Genomic DNA, 26003 nt, shown 5'->3' on the forward strand with positions numbered 1-26003 from the left:
TTCTTTCTTTTTGGACAAAGTCATAAGGAGACTTGTTGGCGATAGAAGACTATTGGCAGAAGAAAGGCATTTCTTTAGCAGCAGTTTTGGTTGTGATAGAATTAACAGATACTTCCTGGAATGTCTGTGGATTAGACTGTGTCACTTTTGTGATGCGGGTATTTAGTAGCATCACTGCTGTACACGGTAATTTCCCCAAATCCAGACATTTTTGGATTTATTACAGATTTTACCTCAGCTAAAGAAAGTGTAACAGTAGGAGGAGAAAAAAAAAATACTGTTCAAAGGACTTGTTTAATGTTATTCCAGCCTTAATTGACTTTATGGGCAACATACAATTTTCCGCACTGGTAAAGGAGAAACAGTAGTTGTTAACAAGTATCTTCATATATTACACTGAAACTAATGTGCTGCTTTCTCACATTAATACTTTCCTAATCTCTCTTTGTCGTGTAGCTAAGCTTTTTATTGCCTCAAGAAAGAAATGCGTTCAGATTTATGAGAATTGCTCATAGGAGAGTCTCTGTCTTAGAAAGTAATTTCTCATATGACCATGACTGAAAGAAGACTAAGAGAACAGTAGGCAATGCTGGAATGACTTCATAACCCCCAGCACCTCTGTTTCGAAGAGCACCATTCAAAGTGTGGAAGGTGGCATTACAATCTACCCGTTGATGCCTTAAGCCCTGACCTGTCTTAAAACAAGCAAACAATCAAAGAAAAAAAAAAGACTCACAGGTTCCTCTCCCACATGTGCTTAGAAATACGGGCTTAGCCCAAAGATTGCTGAAAACAATGGAACTAGGAAGTTAAAAAAAGCTAATTCTACAAATGTTAAATAAAATAGGAGTTATTACAGTAGAAAGGAAGCCATATTTTGTGCACAGATTAAATCTGACATCATGTTAAACTTGAAAGTTTAGATTGTCCCCAGAGCCAAGCAATTGAGAAAGGAGCATTTACAGTAATGTATGAGTCTATCATTTCAGTGAATCTGTCATTACTTTTATACAATGTAATTGTAGTTCATTCTAGTCTCACAGTTTAAGTTACAGATGGAGAGGAATTTTATATGAATTTTGTTATCCACAGATAAGCCATGTCTGTTCCAGCTGATGAAACGGTGGGGGACCTGCCTGTGAGAGACGTGGGTCTAACTCTAGTTGGAATCGGAGGATTACAAGGTTTGTACCAGCTGCTTTTTATTACAGTTACAGACTTTGATCAGTGGCTTCTTTAGGTTCTTTCTAAAAATGTTTCTGACATTCACACTCACAAAATTAAGTTCAAATAACATTGCAAATCTGGATTAAATTCTGAAAGGTAAAAGATACTGTGACCCATTCTGAGTTCACATTACTTGTTATGAGAGGGGCAATGCTGCAAGATGCTAAAAACTACAAATCTCATTCAGCTATACCCTTCATCCTTCCAGGAGAAAAAAATAAAAAAATAAAAATAAAAAATAAATCCTTTTTTTTTCCTGAACTGAGGACAAGGCCAGACCCACTTAACAAAATGGGAACCAAAAGTAGGAAGCCATTCTGACATGCTAGTAAGTTGCTATTAGAATGGAATTACTAGTCTTGGTCTTGTATCTGAGTGAATTTACAGAATTCTAAGTTAATCTTTTCAAGTTTCAAGAGAGTATGTTTACTGTGAAACAGATTAGAAACTATCCCTGTGGGTCATCTTATTTTTTCAGTATGTTTGACAGTACTTTGTTCTTTGCTAAACTATTTTCTGTTTGTTGTTGACTAGGTAATCAGTTTGCAGGATCATTTGATTGACTTTTTCTTTATCTGCAAGAGGTAGGAAGAAGGAAGTGAATAATATGCCAATAAATCTGAAAAAAATTAGCAAACATACAAGTGTAAAACATCAAATTACTTGAGAACTTTCAATATTCAGTATTTCAAAATGAGAGACTGGATTACATGGTGTTGGATATATTGAAGGTAACTTATTCTTGGTTTGGGTAGAATCATCAACTACACAGAATGTTAAAGCTCGACAAGCTATATCACGAATCAGTCGAAAGGAGCTGGAAGACAAATTTTTTCGCTTACGTGATGAGAACATCTTACTTAAGCAGCATGCAAACAAGCAAGAGGAGAAAATTAAAAGGTATGGGTTTTAATGGTTTTATTTTGTTTTTACTTTTGCTTGAAGTAACACTTTTGCTTCTTAAAACGTTAATTATCAACAAATAAAAAAGAATGCTGATTTCTCTCAGACTACTTTTTAAAGTGGTCTCAAAGCCTTCGTATATCCTACATTACCTTCTGCCCAACTGAAGCTTCTTGTATTATATTCTACGATGCATTATTGTTCTGTGAAGCTATTTTCAACTAAGAAATGGAGAATTCTGTTGGTACAAATAAAACACCTGGAAACAACTTCACTGTACCAACTTAACAGGTCATATAGTCATGCCTGAGGTTTGAAGAGGGTTTAGGCAAAAGAGAAGAGTTCTTGCAGTGATTGGAGCAGTTTACATTTTAAACAATTATTGAATAAAAGACAAGGTGGACATAAAACAATGGTGAAGGATGATAAAATTTTGGAGGATAAGAGAGGTTACTGTCAGAAGAAAAATTAAATAGGTCTCAAGAATTTCAAGGTAAATTTGGAAACAAAAAACAGTAGATGTTGCTATGTATTGTTTGCATTATTTCAGCAGTGTTAATCTGTGTTACGATAGACAGCAATAGTATTAGGCGTAAAGTTTTGGCTATGTTGATTATATAATTTTCAATTAAAGAAATCTGGAAATCAGTGTCACTATTTTCTTAATATAGTTAATTTCATTCCATTAGGAATGTGAGCATTAAACATGAATACCAAAACATCTCTTTCACTTTCAACTGATTTTACTAATTTTTTGTTGTTGTTACAACTGTTAAGTTTTTTTTTTGTCTATGTCTTCGCATAGACTTTGGGCAAGGAACTTTTAAGCATCAACATCTTCTCTCTTCATTTACCTTTTTCTTAGCAAAGTTGCTTAATCTTGTCCAGGAACAAAATGTTCACGGAGAAGTTGCTATGTGGACTACTGCCACCATGTCATTAGAAATGAAGAGACACACATTCTGGGTTGTTTTGGGGAGAGATGAGAACTGAGATGCACTCTCAAATGAGATGTACACCATTCAGTTCCAAATGGAGAAATTAATTGTATAGGAAAATATGGAACAAAAGACTTTATTTCTTAATTTTTATTTCTGTTTAGCACCCGTGAACAAGGGAGAACTGTACATTATGGTCAGAAAGCTATCCATATATACAGTTAGCTACCAATTACATGCCATAGTATAGAATTTTTTATGCTGACTGAATCATAATATCAATACATTTGCCAAAATTATAAGATAACATAATACTTTTTTTCTTTTTCAGCTATAGCAAAAATTACTTAGTGCAATTCATTTTTGTTTTGATTTCTGATTGTCTCTGTGTTGCGTGGGATATTTTGATGATGGGCAGTGTTTAGAGCTCCATCTGGAGAGGTACATCTCTGTTTGCCACTTTGAAGCTGGTAGCTTGGGTTCATAACTATACTGTCTGAGTACAAAAATGATAGGTATTCTGGGAGCTGAAGAAGAGGCTATGGAAGCCTAATTATTCATCAGAACTTTCATTCTAGAATCAAAATGGCCTATACAGAAATATTCTACTCTTTTAATCCTTCTCTGTCCTCCTAGACATTGACTAACATATAGCCTTTATCATCTTGTTAACTTCAAAATACATTTACAAACATGGTCAGCTCTCCTTTCTGCAGGGTAATAGATACCTTTACTGAAGAGGCCCCAGGTAGCATCAGGCGCACAGTATCGGTGTACCCAAACATATACAAGCAACTTTACGGTTATTAGCTCCAATTCAGTGTTGTGCTGGCAATCCCGGCCTGGGTTCAGCAGAACTCTTCATGGTATTACCGTATTCCAGGAGGGCTAATTAATCCAGAAGTACTCTGATTCTGTGTTCACATTGTGCTGTATCTACACTGATTAAACTTAGCTGAATCTAAACTGACCAATTCCCAAAAGGGTATCTGAAGATACTGCCTCAGGAGATAGGATTATTTCATACCTTTCTAAAGTTAAAAAGGTTCTTTGCTGTTGATTCAGTAGTCAGTGAGTCATGATCAAAATGACCAGCATAATTTCCATCTTTTCTGTCAGGCTACTATTAAATACCAGATGGTGGACCAAATGAATTGTTGCTCATTCCAAATGGCATTTCCAGTGTTTCTGTTAAATGACATACCAAATGCACTTGTTATCCTCTTACGTAAAATTACACAGAACATCCAAATTGGAATATATAAATTAATATTTTAAGGCACAGAAAATACAAAATTCTGAATAGAGTGTTTGTTTAGATTGCCAGAGAAGAAAAAAATCTTAACTCCTTAAGCTGCATTTCTTTCCCAGCATTCCTCATGCCAAAAACCCATGTAAGTAGAAGTTTGGAATGAATTTGCAGTAGAAATACATTTGAAAAAAAAAAAAAAAAAAACACAACCAAACAAGAAAACTGCTTACAGGCAAGTAATGTTCTGTGACATCCTAAAGTTATTACAGATTTTTTGTTTCACTTTTGTTCTTTTAAGTAGAAGCTTCTGTCCACAAGTATACAAAAATAAAACAAGCCCCTTTAAACAAATGAAGTGTGTCCTTATTTTCAATTTTCTTTCTGGGCCTGCAAAAATAGATTCCCGGTAAACTAGATACAGGTCGAAGATGTGCGACCAATTTTGTAAAGTCTTGAACTTGTCTTTCTCATCAAAGCCACCTTTTCTTTCTTTATATGCCAAGTTTTTTCCATTCACTGCTGGGTATGTTTTCTGTTCTTGTATATTACATCACCTCCATGTGCCCTCTCTGCCTTTTGTTCTAGCTTAGCAATGTTTATCAAAACTAAAGGAAATCAAAGGTACAATTCTTGAGATGCCAAAAGCAAAATTTGTATCCTTTTAAAGATAAATAAAAACCATACCCTCTGTATCTAATTTTATTCTTCAGCTAACTGTTCCTTCTCTGAAACACATTGGTAATACTTACCAAGTATAAAATTGAGTGCAGTAATATGAACTATTAAGTCTTTTTCCTGAGTACCTTCTTAAATATCTCCACCTCTACATTTTAACAGTTTTAGAACTGAAATGTATATTTAAATCCTAAAATGCTGTAACTGATATATCATTGGAATGTTGTGTATTATTAGCATTCTTTCAATAACTGTTTTGTGGAATTGTAGCTTTTATTGTTTGGCCCACCACATCCAAAATCTGTAACTTTACTTAACAGCCTGCAGAAGTTCCTATATAAGGTCATGCATTAAAAATTGCATTTAAGGAGCATATGGAGTAAATATGTGTCCTCCCTTTACTAACCTTAAATGATAAGCCTTAGGAAACTGTTATTTGTCAGTGCTATAAAACAGATTGCTGCACAGTGGTTTCAATTATCTTCAAAGAGTTCTTCACAGGCAGTAATAGTTATATCAAAACCTGAAATTTATTATTCAGGTTCTATGCTGAAGTCTTCACAGTGATTATGTTCCTTTCAATGCTTTTTATGCTGACTTTTCACATTCTTTTTCATCTTTTTTTATTATTTTCCCCAGAATGACCACCAAGTTAATACGGCTTGTTAATGATAAAAAAAAGTCTGAGCAGGTTGGTGGCGGCCCCAAGCGGCTGGGTCAGGCTGTGGAGCTGGAAGAAATGATTGAGCGCTTGCAAGAGAGAGTTCGTGAGCTTGAGAAACAAAACGAGAGTCTCCGTAGCAAGCTCATTTCAACCAAACAGCAACTCCAGATCCAAGGCCACAGGCCTAATTCATATAACTATGTTCAACCTCGTATTAACACGGGACTCAAAAAAGTGAATGATGCTGCTGGCATGCTGGAGCACCCAAAAAAAGGTATATTCATGTGTATTAATGATATTATTTTATACATGTAATACCAATTATTGCTACAGGGGCTTTTCTGAATATCAGTGGGCAACAGTATCTGCAGGCATCATTGTTCCCCCTTTTTCTTGTATTTATAGCAGTTACGATAGCATTCTTGTGCTTTAAGTCCTTATTTTGAGAATCCACAGTGGTAGGGGTAAAACAAATACAAATTTGAAAATAAAGTAGTTATCAAACAAGTTTACAAATAGTTAACTTTGTGGGACTTTCCCAGTATGATTTCTCTGAGTCTTAAAGGCTTATAAAAGTATTATACGGAAAAGTTTAGCGTTATCATGTTGTAACAAAGTTTTACATCTGTAGTTTGTTTGCACGTGATTTTCCTTTTTAATTCCAAAGTTTGTTCTAGTCTGTTGATACATGTGTGCACAACACTTTTTGAAGTAGATTTTTGAAAAATCGATTATGTGTGGATTTCTGAAAGCAAATAGCACAATGCAGCCATCATTAATGATGCCTTTTACTGTCAAGACTTACTGCTTAAGGCAGCATTGTTCTCGGTCCTTTATTTCTAATAACTGTGTTTGGAAATTGCACTTTAAAATCTTTCTATTTTCATAAGAACATTTGTAGAAGTATTTGGATTTGGGTTTAAAAAAAAAAAAGGCAGCTATGTTGGCCTGGATTCAAAACATTCAGTCAGCAGAACTGTCTCCTTAACTTCTACAAGCAATGGATTAGGCTGATGGCCAGTTATGTTGCGTTTTTCTCCAACTACCCTTCCTAATGGCCTTTATTTGGGTTATTTTGATTATTCAGGTAGCCAAAACCAGAAGCAATAAAAATGTTTTTAGACAGGTAATGAAAAGCAATGAGCTCTACCACTTTGATCCTCGAATTTAAATATAATTAGAAGTTTTGACATCCTAAATATACCTGTATTTTTACACTTCATATGACAAATTAAGCATTTTTATTCCCCAAAATGTTTTTTTTTTTCCTTTAACAATGCAAAGATAAAGTAGAAATATAATAAATTTATTCAGGCCCAGTGCTAGCAGGGAAAGACAGGCAACTTGCTTTGAGGATTGCAGAACAAATGTTGATGTGGCATGCTGTAAGGATTTGTCTTGGCATAAGAACAGATCCAGATCAAAGATGTCCTGTGCAAAACTAGGATTCAGGCCATAGTGATTTCAGCCGGTGGTTCTCAAACTAGGTAGAACATGAAGGGAGGGAAAAAAGAAGAGGAGAAGATGTCCGTAGAACAATGAGTTGAGATGATAACTTCTAGAAACTTTACAGAAATTCTAGTGTGCCTCTATTAGTTCTAGGACCTTGCCCAGTCTAGAAGGGATTCTGATGTGCTGGAGCACTGACACCTAATTTGAATATGCTGTTTCTTGAATGTCCTTTTCTAAGGTGAAGACTATTCTTAAAAATCTAGTAACCAACGAATATTGGACACAGAACTTGGGCATGGTAGTATTGTCTTCCAGAAGCTCAGAGAATATTTCCTGTAGTATTCATAACCTACTGCTGGTGTTGTACCTTGAACCTATGTGACTCAATTATGGGGTCTGAAGGATGGCAGCTTTGATGTTGTATTTGAAATTTAATGCCTGGTTTGTTCCCCCCTCAACACTTCATTAATTTCTTCGTGCTGAAGAACAAGGAGGAGGAGAAAGAGATTTGGGGAAACTATTGATTTTGCTGCTGAACTAACAGTTCATCCTTATGTAATTTTGAACTGTTTTTCACAAGCAACTTAGTATGTCTTTAAAGAATGTAAGGAAATTATTTGCGTTGTTGTTAAAAATGGTTTTCTGTAGTTGCTTGTCTAGGTAAATGATGTTCTTATTATGATTTCATAAAGAAAGTGCAGTCAGAAAAAAAGTGATTACAAGTCCATGTTCCTTTTTTATATTGTTGTAATTGTTCTTTGAAGATACCACCTCACTTCTGTCTTTCAAAAGAAAATCTCCTAAGAAAAATATTTCAAGACCTATTTTAACACCTTACTTTAACAGTGCTTACTGTATTGTCTGTAGTTCAAATTTTACAGCAGCTGTGGTTGTAGATACTCTGATCTCTATATGAATTTCATGTAAAATGCTTTTTATGGCATCTATATAGGCGTTTCAGGTGTTTGTATTATATAGGGATTGTCTTCTGTAAAATGCTTTTTCATTCATCATCACAAAAACTTATTTCTCTTTTCTTTCTTTTCAGGAATGAGATTTCAGGATTTAGAAGTGAGATCATCTCACCTTTTTCTTCCGAGAAATGGCCAGAGTCTGCTTGAGGATGCAAGGGCTGAAATACGAAATCTGTATGATATTTATGTTTCTTAGTTTCTGTTAATATAACTGTTAGAACTTGTGGTTTTCGTGAAGAAAAAATATATTACTTCAGAAGTTAAGACTTTTAAAAAAGAAAATAAAATTGTTGGATAAAACGTAAGTACTAAAGAAGATTCTTGATTGTCATTCTCCCTCACTGTCCTGACATTCTAATCCCTAAAGCCCATGGAAGCAAAACTTCATTGATAGAATGGAATTTACTAGTGTTTAAGTTGTGCTGGTATTAGCATTGTCTCTGAATTTAACCCTTGTTGAACAGCTAAAATTTACTTTTTAAGTAATTTATACTTGTATATTGCTAATGAAAAAATCTTTAGTAACTTTATAGAGATGGGCACAGAAGTGGCTCTTTCTCCTATACCTATTACTTTGGAAGACTAGGAAAACAAGAGCTATCAATTAAGACTTGCAGGAATCTTGGTGTTCACAATAATTATTCTCTTATTCTGGTAAGTCTCATCAAAACGTGTTATAATGCAGAAAACATTCAAACAGCGTATTTTCGGAGATTTCAGTTCACACATGGAAAAAATAACCACAGTTACTTTAACATTAGAGTGGAGCACCCAAGTACAAGAGCATATACATGGCCAAAAACCCTACAAGATACTTTTACATCTACGATAGGTACATGAGGTAGTGAAGAACTGTAGTTTATGCTTAAAAAGCTTCAGAGTAGAAAAAATTATACATTAGTTGATTATTCTTATTACAAAAAATGCTATTAGAGAAGATAGTTGAGATTAATTCATCAAGAAAATCAAAATTGCAAAGTTGTGGCCTGCTTAAAAATATTCAGTCCCTGTTGGCTCTAATTTTCTGTCCTTTTTATAATTGTGCCAGTGAATTTATCCACTAAATGCATCATCTGAATTGTTTTGTGTCACCTAACTCAGAATAAAAGCTTGTTTTCACTGCTTTATCCATTGTAGATCTCACATGATTTTGATAGCTAGTAATGATGCTTTCATTTCCAGAAAACACTTGGTACCTTTGGATTAGGAGGAGCATGCGTTTAATGTAGAGTATGATAAACCATCAATGATGTTTTAAAGTAGGTTCTGCTAAATAGATGAAAACATTATTTAGTCCCACATATACTGTTATTTTTTATTATATATTTAAGAACGATAAGTCATTGTTTGTGTTGTGTTTGCTAATGTTTGAATTATTTACCTATTTATAGGACTATTCACACCTTTTCATATGATTGCCTCTATTTTCATAGTAAGTTGAACTCTTAAAGCTCTGTTGTGAGGCATGTCTTTAAGAAATACAACTTTTTGCCATACACTTTACTCAAGAGATTTTTGCTCTCTCAAGTATTTAATTTTTTTTCTTTTATAAATCCTTATCTGGTTTTGGAACATAAGATACTTGTATTTACAGGGAAATTGTGATTGGTTCCCAAAAGGAACACATTGAGGAGCTAGAATATGCCAGAGAGATGCTTGGGAGTCAGCTAAGAAAGAAAGAAAAGGAGATTGAAGAATCCATCCTACAGCTGAAGGAGCAAGAAACAGCAAGCCAAAGGTATTATGAAAAATGAAAATCTCCATGGTTGGAGCATTAGAAGAACTATATCAGAATGTTTATAGACAGCTGTGACGTTTATTCCTCTAAGAATACATGCTGTATTTTTTTCTTTGATGAAAGTTATAAAATGTTTTACCAAATGACCGTGGTTAATTCTAAGGAAGGAGAATATTATGATAATGCATTTTTTGTTTGTTTGTTTGTTTTGTTGTTGTTGTTTTTTAAAGCAAATAGGTGAATCAGTTCGTAATTACCATTTTAGAGAATTAATTTTCAGCTGATTCAGCTATAGTTGAAGTTAAACTCATTAAATTCATCTACCAGTTCTTCAATGCAAGTTTCAGAAAATTTTAAATATAGTGCCACAGTGGATAATTTAATATTCCTTGATAATTTGGAGTCTGTAACAATAGAAAAATAATAGCCCTGTAAAGATAGATTAGCACATTTTTGAAGGAATATACTATAGCTGTGCAGTGAAACAAACCCACGTGAACATTCTTGTGAAATGTTTCACAGAAGAGCATCCATTAGTTTAATCTCTTGTTCTTTCTTCTTTCACTTTCACAAAAATGTATGCAGAATTATGTGACTTGACATGTATTTCCCCTATTTTTACTGTTTCAGTTTCGACTTTTTGTGTTAAGGATCTAGTAGGGCCCAGTCCTGTGTTCCTTCCTCATTAGATGTCAATGAAAGTTTTACTTGGATGGGAAATACGTGGTTAGTTCTGGCTTTCTAGGGAGGGACTTATTATGTGTGAGCATTCTTTTGTGCATCTGTGGTGCTACATAAATAATACATCTTAATGTTGCTATTAAATTATTCATAAAGTTATAAGTCTGTACTGTTCAGACTTCCCTGTATATCATATAGTTTAAATAGGTTAAAGAAGTTATCATAAATAATTTCTCAGTCTGTGTTGACAATTTATTTGGAAAATATATATTTTTAAAATTTCATTGTTTGGAAATAATCTGATAAAATTTTGGAAGAACTAATGTGTTTCGTTTTCTGTAGATAACAACTGTTCTTTAAGTACAGTAGCCAGAAACGACGTAAGTTCTAAATTGGAAGTCGCTATCATATTGCTGGGAATTTTTAAGGTCTTTTAAAGTAAAGGTACACTTCAAAATTCAGCTAAAAAAATCTTCAAATACAGGTAGTTTGTGTAAAATAATGCAGATTCTAATTTTTTTTATCAAATTACTTGTGTGCAATCCATGATACTTGACCTAAATAACTATCTGTGATTACATTTGAAATCCTGGAAGTACTTCCTCTGTAGTCTATTTCTTGATTGAAACCTGATGACACATACGTTAATTATTTAAGAGTTACAGTATCTGGCTGAAGAGTCTAGGAAATAAGTTGAAAAATGTCCACTAGCGAATATCCAGAATAATCTGCATTCCGCGAGTTCACTGCTAGAATAGTTTATGGAAGACTGTTAATCCCTGTGCTTTTCGTTATATTTTTTATGCTGAATGAACGACAGCCATAACTTGGATGCTTTTCTCTTTAAGCTTAACTGTAATCATAAGTACCTATGCTTATGATTATCTTTAGGAGATTTTTAAGCAACCTTGTCTAGTGGAAGGAGTCCCTGCCGATGGCAGGAGGGTTGAAAGTAGATGAGCTTTAAGGTCCCTTCCAACCCAAATCGTTCTATGATTCTATTTTCACTATCTATCTTTCTTGAAAATTTTATGTTGAGTCTGCATTAGTTGATTGACTAGACAAATGCATTTATATACCTTGGTAGTTCATATTTCTAATATTCTTTGCATCAGCATAGAAGATATTATCAATATTGGAATACTGCTATGTGAACACTGGAAATGTGGGTGACTGATAAGGTCATGTTATTTTGTCTTTGTAGCCTATGACTTTGAATTTTTGTACAGTTGGCAGTTTTTCCTTGTGTTTTCCTTTGTACGTATGTTACTCCCCAAAGACAGTTAATCTGTTGCACTTATTTAGGAACTGTGAGGTGCCAAAAGGACATACTACGTGAAGATTGGTGGAAGCTTATTTATGTCACTTTCGAACTTTAGGAAAACATACTTTATTCCACTACATTATTATGGAATTGTTGTGATTTAAATAACTGAAGGAGTTTCCAAGTAGTGAAGCAGCCACAGTTAATATTCATTGATCCATCAGTGGTAAGGGAAGGAGGTACTAGTTATTCCGAGCCCTCTAAGCACAAGAAATCCAGTAATACTCTAAAGCTATCTTTGCTCATCCAACATGGACTACCATTTCTATATTATTACAGAAGAATTACATAACAGAGTTTAGCTGTTTTGTAGTGTACAACTACAGAGTTGATCATTGTTACACATCTGCAGTCAGTCTTTATTTCAGTATTTCATTAGAGATTGTTTGGGGATTGTTTCAGGAACATACAATTCTGACTTGAGGGGGAAACTTGGCTTGTGGATTTTAGACTAAACATTTTCTTAAGTACAAAATTCAACTGCATTTAGCTTGAGTGCTTTTAATTTAAAGATGGCCAAAACCATAATAATCTCATGGTTTGATGTCTATGATACACAGCATGCAAGTTAAAACATTAAGTCTAAATAATCACATTCTGCAAGCAGCTAGCTTTAAATAACTCATTCCTCATGGTATTTTCAAAAAGTCATTTTTAAAACCACCCCAGATATGCACTTGTGAAACAGGTATTTGGTATTTGCATATATTTCTGGTTTTTAGATTTTTGCCTTTTTTTCTTTACTTTTTTTTTTGTGAAAAAGCTTATTTGTGAATCAGTTTTTCATTCCTTTTGCATTTTTTTTTTTTGCTGCAGCATGACTTTGGAGTTAGACCTGCTACATTTCTGGATTTCTGGACAGGAGTATCATATCTGACATACTCATGACTTCTGTGTTTGCAGTCTCAGACAAAAAAGTGGAACATGTTAGCCTCAGTGCATTTATATTGTGATGAGAGACTACAACATGTATATGACTTTTCTAAATCATGACTAATATTAAAAAAAAAAAAAAAACAACAGCAACAAAAACAACCTGAATTTGTATTTCATTATGCGATTTCTCATGCTTAACATGTTTTCCTGAAGATCATGTTTTTATCATTTGTATTTAGCTCTTTAGCCAGGCAAACAAATGTAGACTTCTATATAATTATTTAAATAATCTGAACATAATATATGCTAGAGGTATCAATGCCCTGTTAATGTTTTGCTTATTGCAAATATACTATCACTTACAATGTAAAAGTGTTACTAAAAGGTAATTTTTTTTCTTCCTTTATGTTTGACTTCTTTTTAGGGATAAAAGGTAAGGGAAAGAACATAATGTAAATCAACATAATTGTATTACTTCCTAAGCATTGTAAAATAAGAGTACTGCATATTGATGTTGTGTTCTTTATTTCTGTGTTTGAGAGTCATAAATTGGACTGTGGCGTAGTTGTTATTGAAAACTATGAGCCTAGAAACTTTTTGCTTGTTTTGCCAAATAGAGGCTAAGTGATCCTGAAAAGTATAGTGGTGATACTTTTGTAATTGTTTGTTTTTCTTGTTTTGAATGTGAATAGGAGAAAGTTTGAGAGCCACTGATCCCAGTTGATAGAACAGTCAGGACTCTCTAAGAGCAGTCTTAGTTTTGTATCCGTGTCCTGTTCATATGTAAGTAAAGACAAGATGCAAGAGATGTGGTTTAATTAGGCCTCAATTTTATTAGCTTAGCCATCTGGGAATTACTGGCATAAATTTGTACAGTGCAGGTCAAGATCCTTTCCTTAATTGTTTCCTTCTGCTGAAGGTTGCTATCAGTCCCCCATTTCCACACAGCTGGTCCCCAGCCCATTATTGGGACCCCACTCTATTCTTTTAATCCAAAGGATAGAGGCCTGGAAAAGAGATCATCTCTTTACTGTACTTCAGACATTAACCCCAAACAAAATTCCAAGCTTTTTAAAGAGTCACTTTCTCTTAGCTTCACTTTCAGGCTTTTAATCCAGCTTTAAGATGGGGTCTAGAGTGGAAGGATAGAGTTTTTATGTTCCTTGTTTCTGCACTTGCGGCAGAAGGCATGCTAGAGCTAAATCAGTATGCACATTGATTCAAGGTGTTGCCTCAAAAGGGGCACTAGTTCTTTTTCTTTTTTGAATTTCTGCTGCAGGTCTACCTCCATGTCTTCAGGTTCTGCAGCAGAATTTTAGGCTTTTTGGGCAGTGGAGAAAATACTGAATGAGCTGTCTCAGTACAACTTTATTCTTGTAGAGAATTTTGTTATTTTTTGAGCAAAATATTACCTATATAAGAGAAAGGTAGTGCTACCTTTTAAATCAAAACTGTGTATAACCCCTATTTTTAAGCTCCTTTAGAAAACCTAGAAAGATGTTCGGGGAGCAAAATACATCAGCTACCTGGGAAGGAGAAAGTTGTATAGATAATCAATTTCTCTTCTGTTCTACTATTTTGTGACTTTATTTATAGAAAATCAAAGTAATCTTCTTCAATTAACTTTGCCTTTTCCACAAAATCTGAAGTGATTTTGTTCTTAAGTAGCACGTTCCTTGTCATGTGCTTTCATGGAATAAATACTGATATAATTGCAAGAATTGAACTGATCGCAGTAAAAGGAGTTGGACCTGATGATCCTTGTGGATCCCTTCCAATTTAGGATATTCTGTGATTCTAAAAAGCAATTTTTTACTTCTGAATTTGAATAATTTACTTGATATATCAGTACCCAAAGCCTGTTTAAATCAAGTAGTGTTTGATTCACTGTTGAAAAAATAGTTAATGTTGATTGTCAGGAGCCATGGGGTTTACATCTGTACATCATAAATTTCACTATCATCTGCTCCTTTTTCTTCTTAAAAAGGAGAAAGGAAAAAAAAAAAAAAAGCCCCCTGCTAAAAATGAAGGGGGAAGAAAAGTCAAAGAAAAAGCCTTTGAAGACATTGGAACCTTTTGTTTGATGTGTGGAACAAGATTAATAAAAACGTGCCACTACATTAGCTTTTAAATAGCTAGCATGAGACAGTGCTGCTGTCTATACTCACCACAACTTTAATTTATGTAGGTAACATGTTTTAGACACATGATTGTCTTAGCATTGTGTTAGGGCTGTTTGTTGGGGAACATCGCAGGTTTGTGTGTTTATCTTCTGTGTAAGGACAATTAACTGGGCAATGCCAAAACACAGTAGGCTTTGATATTTTAAAGAATAAGAGGAAAGTATTTCACATTCTCAGCTGGTTTACAGATGTGTAAGCTTTGTAGTCCATTTTTTTGGTCCAGCATGGCATTGTGACAATTCCTCCAACATGCCTAAAACAGATAAATATTGGAAGAGAAATTACCTTTAAAATGCTAAAGATTTATTCTGACTTTATATTAATATAAATCAGAAATGGTTTCTCTTCCTGTACTTGAAGAAACTGCAAAAGTAACAGGATCTACTTTACTTACTGAAGGAAAACACCAGAAACAAATACTTATTTAAATTTCAAATCATTTTAAACTGCCTTTCTAGTAAACAGTGCATTCTCAAATTAATCTTAGAATTGTACTGAAATAGAAAATCTACATGGATATTAAGTGATTTTCATGTAGTTAATGTGCTACTTGTTTGAGTACCGTTCTTTAGGTGCTACCAGTGTAAATTGCTAAGTCATAGCAATATTTGTTAGGTTTAAACTGTAAGAGAAAGCTCCATAAAATGGTAATGTACTGGCACCAGATTCTTTGGAGGGTGGGAAAGAAGTGATTGGAAAACAAATGATCTCTGTAAGTATCGGATTGTTTTCCTGTACATATGTAATATGCAGTATGATATGGTACAACAAACATGTCTGTTCAACTTTCCAAGAAAAAAATAATAAAAGAACTTATTCTGTATCTTTAAGCTCATGGTGCATTTCTCTTTAATACAATTTTGAAGGCTAAACATCCGGGACAATGTGGAAATGATCAAGGTCCGTAAACAGCTGGTTGAGAAAAGCAATGCACTTTCAGCAATGGAAGGAAAACTTCTCCAGCTTCAAGAGGTAATTAGGATTTGGTCAGTAACATTCCGTTACTCTCATCACATATGCATGTGTAAATGGAAAATAAATATACATGGTTCGTGATTCAAAGTCAGTGCTGAATACAAGAAAATGAAACGCACGATCCATTACACCCAAACTACTTCAGATGTGTAGGGTTTTTTATTCTTAAAATTTCTTTCAGAATTTTCTAGAAGATCTTGAAGATCTGCAAAAGTATCCCAGGCAGATTTGGGTTAGATTATGTCCGCAGTTGTTTGGCTGTCTAAAGAGATGCATGATCATTTACAAAGAGGGCTTTGATTTAATTATAAATTTATTATTTGATTTAAACATATTCGTGATTCCCTAAGGAAGGGGTACCATAACCCATTTTGAGATTTGGCTGTTCAGAGTTCTGAGCTTAGGACTTGTATTCATAAATTCATGGAAACTATTTTAGAGGGTTACTTTAAGTGAGAGATGTTCTTTATCACCAGATTTATTAAAAAAAAAAAAAAAAAGTCACCAGAACATGCAACTGCATGGCAGATTATGCATAGGTTTTATTGATACAGCGCTTTTCTGCTTCATCCCATATGTACTGGGAGAACGATGTATGCTTGCAGATAAAGGCAGTACGATAACATCCAAAGAGTTCCTGTGAGTAAGAATCCTGCATGCAACTGAGCTGAATAAAGTATCTCAGCCTTATGAAGTGGAAGCACAAGATGTTATTTGCAAGGTGTATGATTGTATCTGAGGTTGTTATAACTTAATTCACTGGAAGCAAATTATATTTTTCTTACTGTTACTGTAAATTGCTATTTCTTTTTCTTTTAATTTAGTAATGTTTCTTTAACTGTTGTTTATGGATCCACAATTTCTTTGTACTTTCAATTCAAGGAAAAATTAAGATTCGAAGTGGGAAACTATGGGAATTGAAGTGACTTTTTAAAAGTTTAAGTTAAGTAAATTTTGAATTGAAACTGCTTAGTTACTGATATATAATACAGAATTAAATAAATAAATAAAATTAAATAACAAACAGTGTGGTTATATCTCCCTAGCAGCATTTCATAACAGTTGTAAAAACCCAAGAAAGAAATCTTTCATGCCTAGTGCAATTCTAAGATCTTGAGGCAGGATTATCACACTTAAAATAAGGGTCTTTATTTATTTTAAAATAATTAAAGTATGGATCCTAACCTTGGTCACACTCCTGCCCAGGAAGAATTCAAGAAGAGTATTTGTGTGCCTTCCTTACTCCTTCTGGATTGGAAGCTGCCTACAGTCCACATTGCTCTCAATTGTACCTTAGTCTCCTATTTTAAACCTTCCTCTCCATACCTTCTGTGCTCTATGGCTATGTTCTACGGTTGTAAGTTATGGCTTCTTTGTTCATATATTTTTTTCTGCAAAGAACTCTTATTGCCAGTTCCTGCTTCTTCCTGTCCGTGATAAACAAGACTTCTGTCATTTGATGTTTTCTCCCTTCCTCTTTTCCTGTCTTTCTGCTTCTACCTCTGTACTTCTTTCCCCCCAGTCTAATATCTTCTTTGCCAAAGCAGTTCTTCTGTTAGTAGTTCCAATCTATTTTTACACAGAATGAACTATGTAGAACGTAAACTCCAAGGGAGGCAGGTTTCACATAGCTTTTTGTGTTCTTAAATAGAAAATGATATGTAAACTGTTCCATTCTAAATCATTTGCGACTTCTTGATAATATACACCAAACAGCAAGTTCTTGTGCTTCTCTTGGCAGCAGCTGAGTAGAAACAGATGCCTGAGATTCAAACTGGTATTTGAAGACATTGTTTCTAATAATCACAGTGAAAGCTGCATTTTTGGAAAGAATGAGAGTGTTCTGTCTCATATTTTTACAGGATAATGGATACAACGGTTTTCCCATTTCCAGTCGTTTGAGTGTTTGAAATGTGCATCTACTAAACACAAATAACTGTAAAATCTAAAATTTCTACTTCAGATGTCACTTAAATGCTTATTGACAGCACTGTTTTTGTTTGTTTGTTTTATGTTACAATTTTCATGACTATTGAGTTCATTATCATTTACTTTGGCTTATACCAGTTGAAACATTTGTAATGCCTCTGTTTGCCATTGAACTTGAGTCAGCCCAAAAGTTGTGAAACCATGGAATGATAAGAGCCTATAATCCTGTTCCATTAAAAGATATTTAAAATGATCTTACAGGAGCAAACATTTACAGGCTTGTTTTGTTGTTCAAGAATTTTAATGTAGCCAGTTGGATGAAGGAATTTTGGAATCTGCGTAGAAGAACAAAGGACCCTGAAACTATTTGGATTAAATATTTGATTCCATTGTCATATTTATATAATTACAGGCTGAACATTCCAGGATTTCATGATTTGTAATATGGGATACGCTAATCTATGCCACTAAAATTGTAAATACTGTAAAGAGTTAGTTCTCATGGAAAACCAGTACAAATATTTCACAAATGTAATAGTGTTTGTGTTCATTTGTGCAGTATTTCTAGAAGGTATATTTTCATTTTCAGTAAAGGAGCTATTTCGTGTTGAGGCATGTTTCCCTAAGAAACACAGTTTTAGACTAGAAACCTTAAACTACAATCATCAACCCATTTGTTGCCATGACCTGAGTCTTGGGATATTTTAAGGGAGAATGGATAGAAAGCAATTCTGGCATGATGGAAAAAAGCGTTGAAAGAACAATCAGGTATTGAATACCTTAGGAAAGAATGTACTGGGGCGTGAAGGAAAGGGGAGTTATGGTTCCCCTAAAGTTCATGAAGAAAGTTGACGGAAAACCATGAGGAGAGTCGCAGAGATGCTGAAGGACTGGAAGGAAGTTGAAGCAAGGAGACTTTACAGGAGGACATTTTTAGGACTGTTAATGAGAAGTTTCAATAATATAAATACCTTGAGGATTGCCTGGGAGAGACTGAGGATCAGTTAGAAGGTGAAATCAAGGCCTTGCTTCTTGAATTTGTTTTCAACTGTTTGGGAAATCAAGGAAAGAGATAAAGGTGAAATGGTCTGTGAAAGGCAGCTTTGCCAAGGCATGGGATTTTTTTTCTTCGTGTAGTGGGTTGAAATGATACAAGTTAATAAAAAGGAAAAGAACTTGTGGAAAATTTGAAGTTGAGAGATGGCGAAGAGAAGATGAGTTCACTTGGACAATTGGAAAGGTTAGAGACTGCAAGGCTTGTGATTTCAAGGAGGAAAAGAAGAAATTTGGACAGGAATGAAAAAAGTGTAAGACTGACTTTTAAGGTGCCATTTTTTGAAGTTACTGAAATACAGTTCACAGCAAGAGGGAGCGCTGAAGAAAGGATGATAAAAATTAATGAGTAATATACATCACTGTCTCTCTGAAATAAGACTGGTAATATTATTCTCGATAAGATTTTTCTTACAGAGAAATGAGATCTGAGGGGCTGAAGATCAAGTTGGTGACTGGGTTTTCTGTGTTTTTGGGTGTTTTTTTTTTTTTCTACAGTGTTTATACTTTGTATGAACCTGAACAATTCGCACAGGATTCACATGAAGCTTCTCCATTGAATTACCTCCTAGGAATGTTATAAGGAAATCAGGAAGCTAATGTTTTTTTTCTGTCTATAATCATTAAATGTTATCTATACTCATACATCTATTGGACATATAAATTGCCATATAATCACTTTATTAAACAGGAGATTGGCTTTTAGGTTGTTTTTTTCAAGTCATACTTTGAATGTGTTTTACATTGAATTTCTTAATGAGGCATTATTAAAGCATGCAAAATGCAGACAGTATATTATTAACTAATATTCTGGTAATAGGGGTTCTATCAGCATCCTCCATTTAATATTAAAATTGGTTAAATGTGCCTTAACATAATCCATTGAAGTAAATTAAAATGTAAAAGAAATCATAATTCCCTTATTAAATTACTGCTAGCAGGAAAATACAGCCTAGCGTGTTAGGATTATGAAACAATTATATATCTACAGTTAAGGGTTAACAGAGCTGTGGCAAGTTCTGTGATTAACATAACTGTGGTCAACATTCATTTCTGCTTGCTACTGCAGTGTTCTTGGTCAGCATGTCTAACCACTGTAACCACAGCAAAATCTTTTAATTGCTTAACAGATGTATTTCTTGGTCCTTTTCATTATGACTGAACTGAGGGTTTAACGTTCATGAGAGCAACAAGAATGCCACCTTCTCCTGGCCATGTGTAATGAAATTTTTTTTTCAGTTGCTTAGTCAAGAGTGTCTCCTGTTGACCACATTGAGAATATCTATTAACTGCTGCCAGGAAGGATCACTGATAGCATATGCAATGTTGTAACATTCTACTAAGAGTGATCTTCTCCCCTGCCCACTCCACTCTCCTGTCCCAATTTTTCTTCTTTTTCTTTTCATAGAACCAAAGGAACCTGAAGGCTAACCATGATGCTTTAATAGCAAAAGGTGATGAGCTGAATCTACAGCTTAAAGAAGAGCGTTTGAAGTGCCTGAATCTTGAAAAAGAACTGCAAGCAGTGACTATTTCCAAACAAAGGACAGAGGAGGTGAGATTGTGTCCAAGAGAGCTAGAATCTGGTTTAGGTACTACATATAGATAAGGGAAAATGTTATCTAAATTAAGGATGGGATGGGTATCTTTTCATTGCTGAGATGTGAATAGACCTTTCAAACATGTTTAGAAGACTCACTTGGAGATACACACAGTTTTCCCATTAAAGAGAAAAGCCTGTGGTTGCTGCTTGCATTTCATGGAATCATGAACCATACCTGGCCCCCACACTACATAATCATTCTGCCCCTGTTTGGATAATGCTTGAGGAAAAGCATAGGATTTCACTTGGATTCTGATACTAAACAAGTAGTGTGTTAAGCAGAAACAATCTTAATACTTGATTTATTTATCATATTTTGCTATTTCTGTAGTGTTATTTCAACCTGATTTAGTTACGGTAAAGCATAGTATTACATCTTACGTGACAGTTCAAATCAGTCACTTCTATTTCTTTTTCTAGTGGATTCCAGAGGCAAGTACCATCACCAGCAGTCACCCAGATACAGGGCCAAAAACCAAGTGTTTTATTCCTCATTCTATTCTGTATATAAGGAGAGTGTGTACAAACTTCCTTGTTTTTTCTTATATTTTGTAGCAACCTTAGTTTTACCAATAGGTTTACCTGTTTTGAATGCATTTTATATGAATCAAGCTAATAGATATTACACCTTTGCACTGTTGTAATGCATATAGGGTATATCTTGTATCTTTAAAAACATATCTTTCTTTATTGTATATTTTGAAAACAAGAGCTTGTTGCCTCTGTGTGGTCAATAAAAACAATGTTTACATATTGCAGCCATTAATGAGCAAAACTGAATTAAACATTTTTAATGCTATAGATTATTTTTTTCACATAAGACAATATAATTATATACTCTTTTTCCTCAGTTCACATACATTAGTCTCAACTTCATATATACCACATGAAAAAGCCTGTCTTGGCCAAATTATATAATGTGATGAAACAGTGTTATTTTGCAACTTCTAAGAGACTGTTGCATGAGAAGAACAAATAAAAGTCTTCTTGAGAATGCCTACAAAGTATTAACTAATCATCTTTATAAATTCATTATAATTTTCTATTTGCTATTTGTTTACTATTTTTTGTGCTTGAAATTTTCTTCATTTTAGTTACAAGAAAGAATAAATGATCTAGAAAAAGAGAAGGAACTCTTGAGGGAAAACTATGATAAGCTGTATAACAGGTAAATATTTAAATGTAAATCTTTAAATGTTTTCTTTAAATGTAAAATGGGATTCTGTGTCCTGTTTAGATCTTCGTAGGCTGGGTGTATATGCATGTGCATATGCATGTTGAGTGTATAAACATTCAAATATATTCATACTATAATTCGTAATATCAGTAAGCATATATGGAAACATTTAAGGTGTTTTGCCTGTATTTCATCTCTTCTGTTGAAATGGAGCAGCTTCCATTGTTGCTCTAATACTCTTGAGATAGTACATCACTTTGAAAAAAAATTCTAATTAAAATGTAAGTAGAAATAACTTTATTTTGAAAATGAAGCCGAGAGGTTCCCATGTGAATTTCTAATAGTGGTTGTTTTTTTTTTTTTTTTTTTTTTTGGGGGGGGAGGGGTGGTTCCTGTTGAAAGAAGGATAAATCTAAGTAGAGACAAACTTCTTCAGGATTAATTTATTTTATTTTATCTAGGGAAGAGGGGTTGTTTGGTCTGTTTGTGTAAGTTCTTCCAGCACTTCTGAGTGGATCTAAAGTCTGATATTTGACAGCTTCTTCAATGTTTATTTTTGACAGGTAGTTTGTTTGTTTTAGTAATGGTTACCATTTTGCTTGTGCTGGTTCTGCTCAGCATTTTTGCGTAGGCTAATGTAAGCTTTTTTGAAGATTCCTAAACATAATAAATTGTATTGGTGTAAGTGCTGCTTATAGTGAAAATGGAAATGCATTGCAAGATGAGATTCAGAAATTCCCTGGTACAAAAAAGATATAATTAATATGCTTGTTCTAATCAACTATCAAGGAAATAATGACCTTGAAATGAACTTTTTGTATATTGTAAAGCCATGTGGCCTCTTACACTGAAGAAGGTTAGAAATTTCCTAGAAATTTAACTATGAAAGTAGGTAAAAAGGCTTGAATTCTTTTTTTCATGTCAAAATTTCTCCTCTTAATCTTTGTTTGGTTTGTCAGTGTGATGTCTCTCAAAAAAAAAAAAAACAGTAAACGCAATATGAGCGATATCAAATGTTGTTTATGGGATTCTTATATTTATGATACTTTTTGTACTTTCTATTGTGAAATTAAGCATTATATTAGCAAAACAAATATGAGTACAGGTAGCTTAAATTATTTTAAGAATATGAGCTGCAACAGTTATATAATCACAGTATTTAGTTGTGCATAGGGGAGGTTGGTCAGTTGTCGCTTGCTTAAGTTTCTTACAGATTCCTCCAAAGTCTGATGTTATAATCATTTCTATGATTTTTCTCCTATAGCATTACACAAAGAAATAATTCATAATAAATATATTGATTATAATCCTGTCTTGAATTTTTCTGTTCTTTTTAAATTATATTGAGATAATTTATAAAGATGTTTAAATGAGTAATTTCAATATGATTCTCTCATAACCCAGTGATCCTCAATATGGCTTTTTTTTCCCTAAAATTTTCTTATCATATACTCTATTTAAACTTTGATTTATGCTTTATCATTCCATGATAGCATATAGATAACAAGAAATTAGAAAGAGAAAGAGGTCATTTCGTTATGTATACTGTTTAATGGCCAGCTTTTTCTGTTGCCCATTTGAACAACGTGAGCTTACTGCAGCCTACCTGTTGCTAGCAGTGGATAGGCCAGTGTCTGCAGGTGACAGATTATTAATAACTTTTTTTTTTTCCTGAGGAAAGGAAAAAGCATAAACCCTTTCCTTGAGAATGTCATTCCATTGGAAATTCCCTTCAAAGTTGATGGGAATTTTGCCAAAGCCAAGGCTGAGAATTGGATCTGAAAAGTTTACAAAGAACAAGTATGAATTTGTCAGTTGACTCTTATTATGTAGTCAGTATCCAAGAAAACAATTCGTTTGGATAAAAGATTTGGAGGAATTGTTTTCATATGACCTTATAATGCAAATCTAGCAATGCTTAAACTCCCTCCAAAGGAAATGGTGCCAGATGTGGCTGACCATTTATAGTTACCCAGATGTCTCTGACTCCAGTGAAATACAGTAAATGTGAAAGAAATTCCACATGAATTCAAGTAAAAGTAATCTTAAAATTTGAAGGAGGAAAGAGGCAGGAGTGGACTCAATTCAATCTGTTAAAAGCATTTTCAGTATATAGGTTTGGATAAAACCTGTTGCCTAAATTGTTCTTCATTTAAGTATCTAAATTCTGAGTTACTATCATAACAGCTGTTAATGATTTTTCTTCCATTATAGTTTTTTTTAAAACTGAAATGATGTGTAGCTGCATGTGAAATAATTTATGTGAAATAATTGTGCCTAAAGATAGTGAATGCACATACAACTAGACATCATGGTCATTACAATTTGGAAACTTTTTCATAAGAGTGAAAACTAAGTGTATTTTATATCTTGTCATGCAAAGATTTATTCTTTCTTTATCGGAGCCAATCCAACTTTGAAGAATGTTAAGTCTAAGCAACTGTAGAGCACGCTGTCTCTTCTGTAGCCATGCAATATTATTGATGTGATTGTGGGTTCAGTGCATTACATTTGCTGCATTATCTTCAAAATTATGGCACAGCAGAGTGAAGTATATGTTACTGTAGGACCTAGAAGCATTAGTTAAGTTCATGCTGTAAAAGATACATTATCACCCTATAAGATGGTATGTGCTTACAGAACTGTATAAATAGATTAGATCAGATACAGGTTGAGAAAAGGAAAATTCAGAGAGTTGGGACTGTTTTTATGAAGATTGCAAATCAAGAATATAAACTCTTCCCAAATACGTCAGAGTCAATAATTCATGCTAGAATATTTTTTCTTTAATCTTCAGGTTGTTCTTCAAATATATTAGGTATAAATTCGCTTTTACATACTTATAACCACTTTATATAATCATAGCCATCAAAACAGGCAATTCTCTTCAGTCAGCATGTACAGTGTGCCATCTATTTGGGCCATCCCTTCTACCCTATTTCTTTCCTTCTTTCCTATGTGGCTTTTTTTGTGTGTGTGTGTGTGTGTGATAGATAGATGGATAGAAAGGTATATATCAGAAGATGTACAAAAATAAAAGTTACTTTTTTAATCAGTGACCTTCACCAAAGTACATAGTTGAGGGACTGACTCGTTTGTTAACTACCATTTCTGATTTTTCAGGAAATACAGGAGTGAGTAAACTGGTTTGTGACTGGTTAAGATGAAGGATATCTTTCCAGTCATTAAGAATGCAACTAGTGAATAATAATAATATGAAGACCATAGTACTCACTGTATAAATTATAGGAAAACACATTGCATCGCTTTGTCTTTTTACCTACTGGGAATTGTACTGTAAATTATTTAATGTTCTTACTTTTATTTCAAACTGAGTTGCACATTTTGTTGTGGTTTCAGCAGTTCTGATTCTGTGTCCATGCCATCCGTACTGCACTCAGATTGGTAGTTTACAAGTAAATAATGTGTTACAGGAAAAATAGTTACTCTAGCTTCTTTACCCAAATCCGTTTTTTATTTCTTAAAACGGGAGAAAGATTTCTTATGTGCTTCTTAATCAGTATCAGAATTGTTGTTTTACGGTATGAGAAAACTGTTGTCACTTTGTGGTCAACGTTTCTTTGAACAGGCAGCTGACTTTAGGCTCTGCATCTTTCACAGATTTAAAAGAAATCAGGTGGGTGATCCCAGTTCTCTGCATTAAGAGGTTTTGTATGCGGAAAGAATGGTTTTGTCAGTTGTCAGTTGCTGAGGTTTGGAGTTCTGGATTACTCTGGGATATGCATCTGAATTCCTTTTCTAGTCCCACAAATGTTGCATGCTGCCAACTTTTCTGACTTTGGAGCTCTAAATTAAGGCCAGTTCCTTTGCTCATCCCACAAACTCTTTCATGTTTTTTAACCGCAGCCTGAGAAAGGCGCCTTGGTTTCAACAGCAGCAGACCAGCATATGTTTACTTAATTCCTAAGACATGATGACAGTGGTCTCTGTGCCACTAAAAGCTTTCTTCTTTATTATTTTCTGTTGAAGTTGATCTCTAAAAGTTTTTCACATGCCACATGTTTTATTGCAGTGTCTTCAGTGTGACCCACGAACAGCAATGGAAATTAAAGGAAGAGCAACTGAAACTGCAAATTGCTCAACTAGAAAGTGCTATCAAATCTGATTTAGCAGACAAAAATGAAATCCTTGACAAGATCAAAGTAGAAAGAGGTACAATTCTGAAATAATAATCATTTTCTTATGATGTGAGTTTCTCCAATGTTGGAGTTTGGGTATATTCCGCAGAAAAGTGTGGTTCATTTGGTGGTAGTGATTTCAAAGCTGTCCTTTAAGAGTACAATGAATAATGCGCTTAAGTAATGACTAGTTATTAAGTACAAAAACTGACCCACTACAGGTTATGTGCTGAATGAAGA

General features: G+C 34.0%; 1 protein-coding gene across 1 annotated transcript in view; it reads left to right on the forward strand.

Annotated features, from left to right (window-relative positions):
- RPGRIP1L (RPGRIP1 like) overlaps positions 1-26003 on the forward strand; it is a 73063-nt gene that overhangs the window by 1826 nt on the left and 45234 nt on the right. The window contains 10 exon segments of the mRNA XM_040571557.1: positions 1093-1184; positions 1983-2127; positions 5635-5933; positions 8160-8259; positions 9680-9823; positions 13129-13137; positions 15754-15859; positions 20253-20399; positions 21542-21615; positions 25658-25797. Coding sequence (XP_040427491.1) covers positions 1100-1184; positions 1983-2127; positions 5635-5933; positions 8160-8259; positions 9680-9823; positions 13129-13137; positions 15754-15859; positions 20253-20399; positions 21542-21615; positions 25658-25797 — 1249 coding nt within the window. The 5' untranslated portion in view covers positions 1093-1099.

The sequence above is a fragment of the Cygnus olor genome, chromosome 12 (genome assembly GCF_009769625.2).
Source record: "Cygnus olor isolate bCygOlo1 chromosome 12, bCygOlo1.pri.v2, whole genome shotgun sequence".
Taxonomy (NCBI): Eukaryota; Metazoa; Chordata; class Aves; order Anseriformes; family Anatidae; genus Cygnus; species Cygnus olor.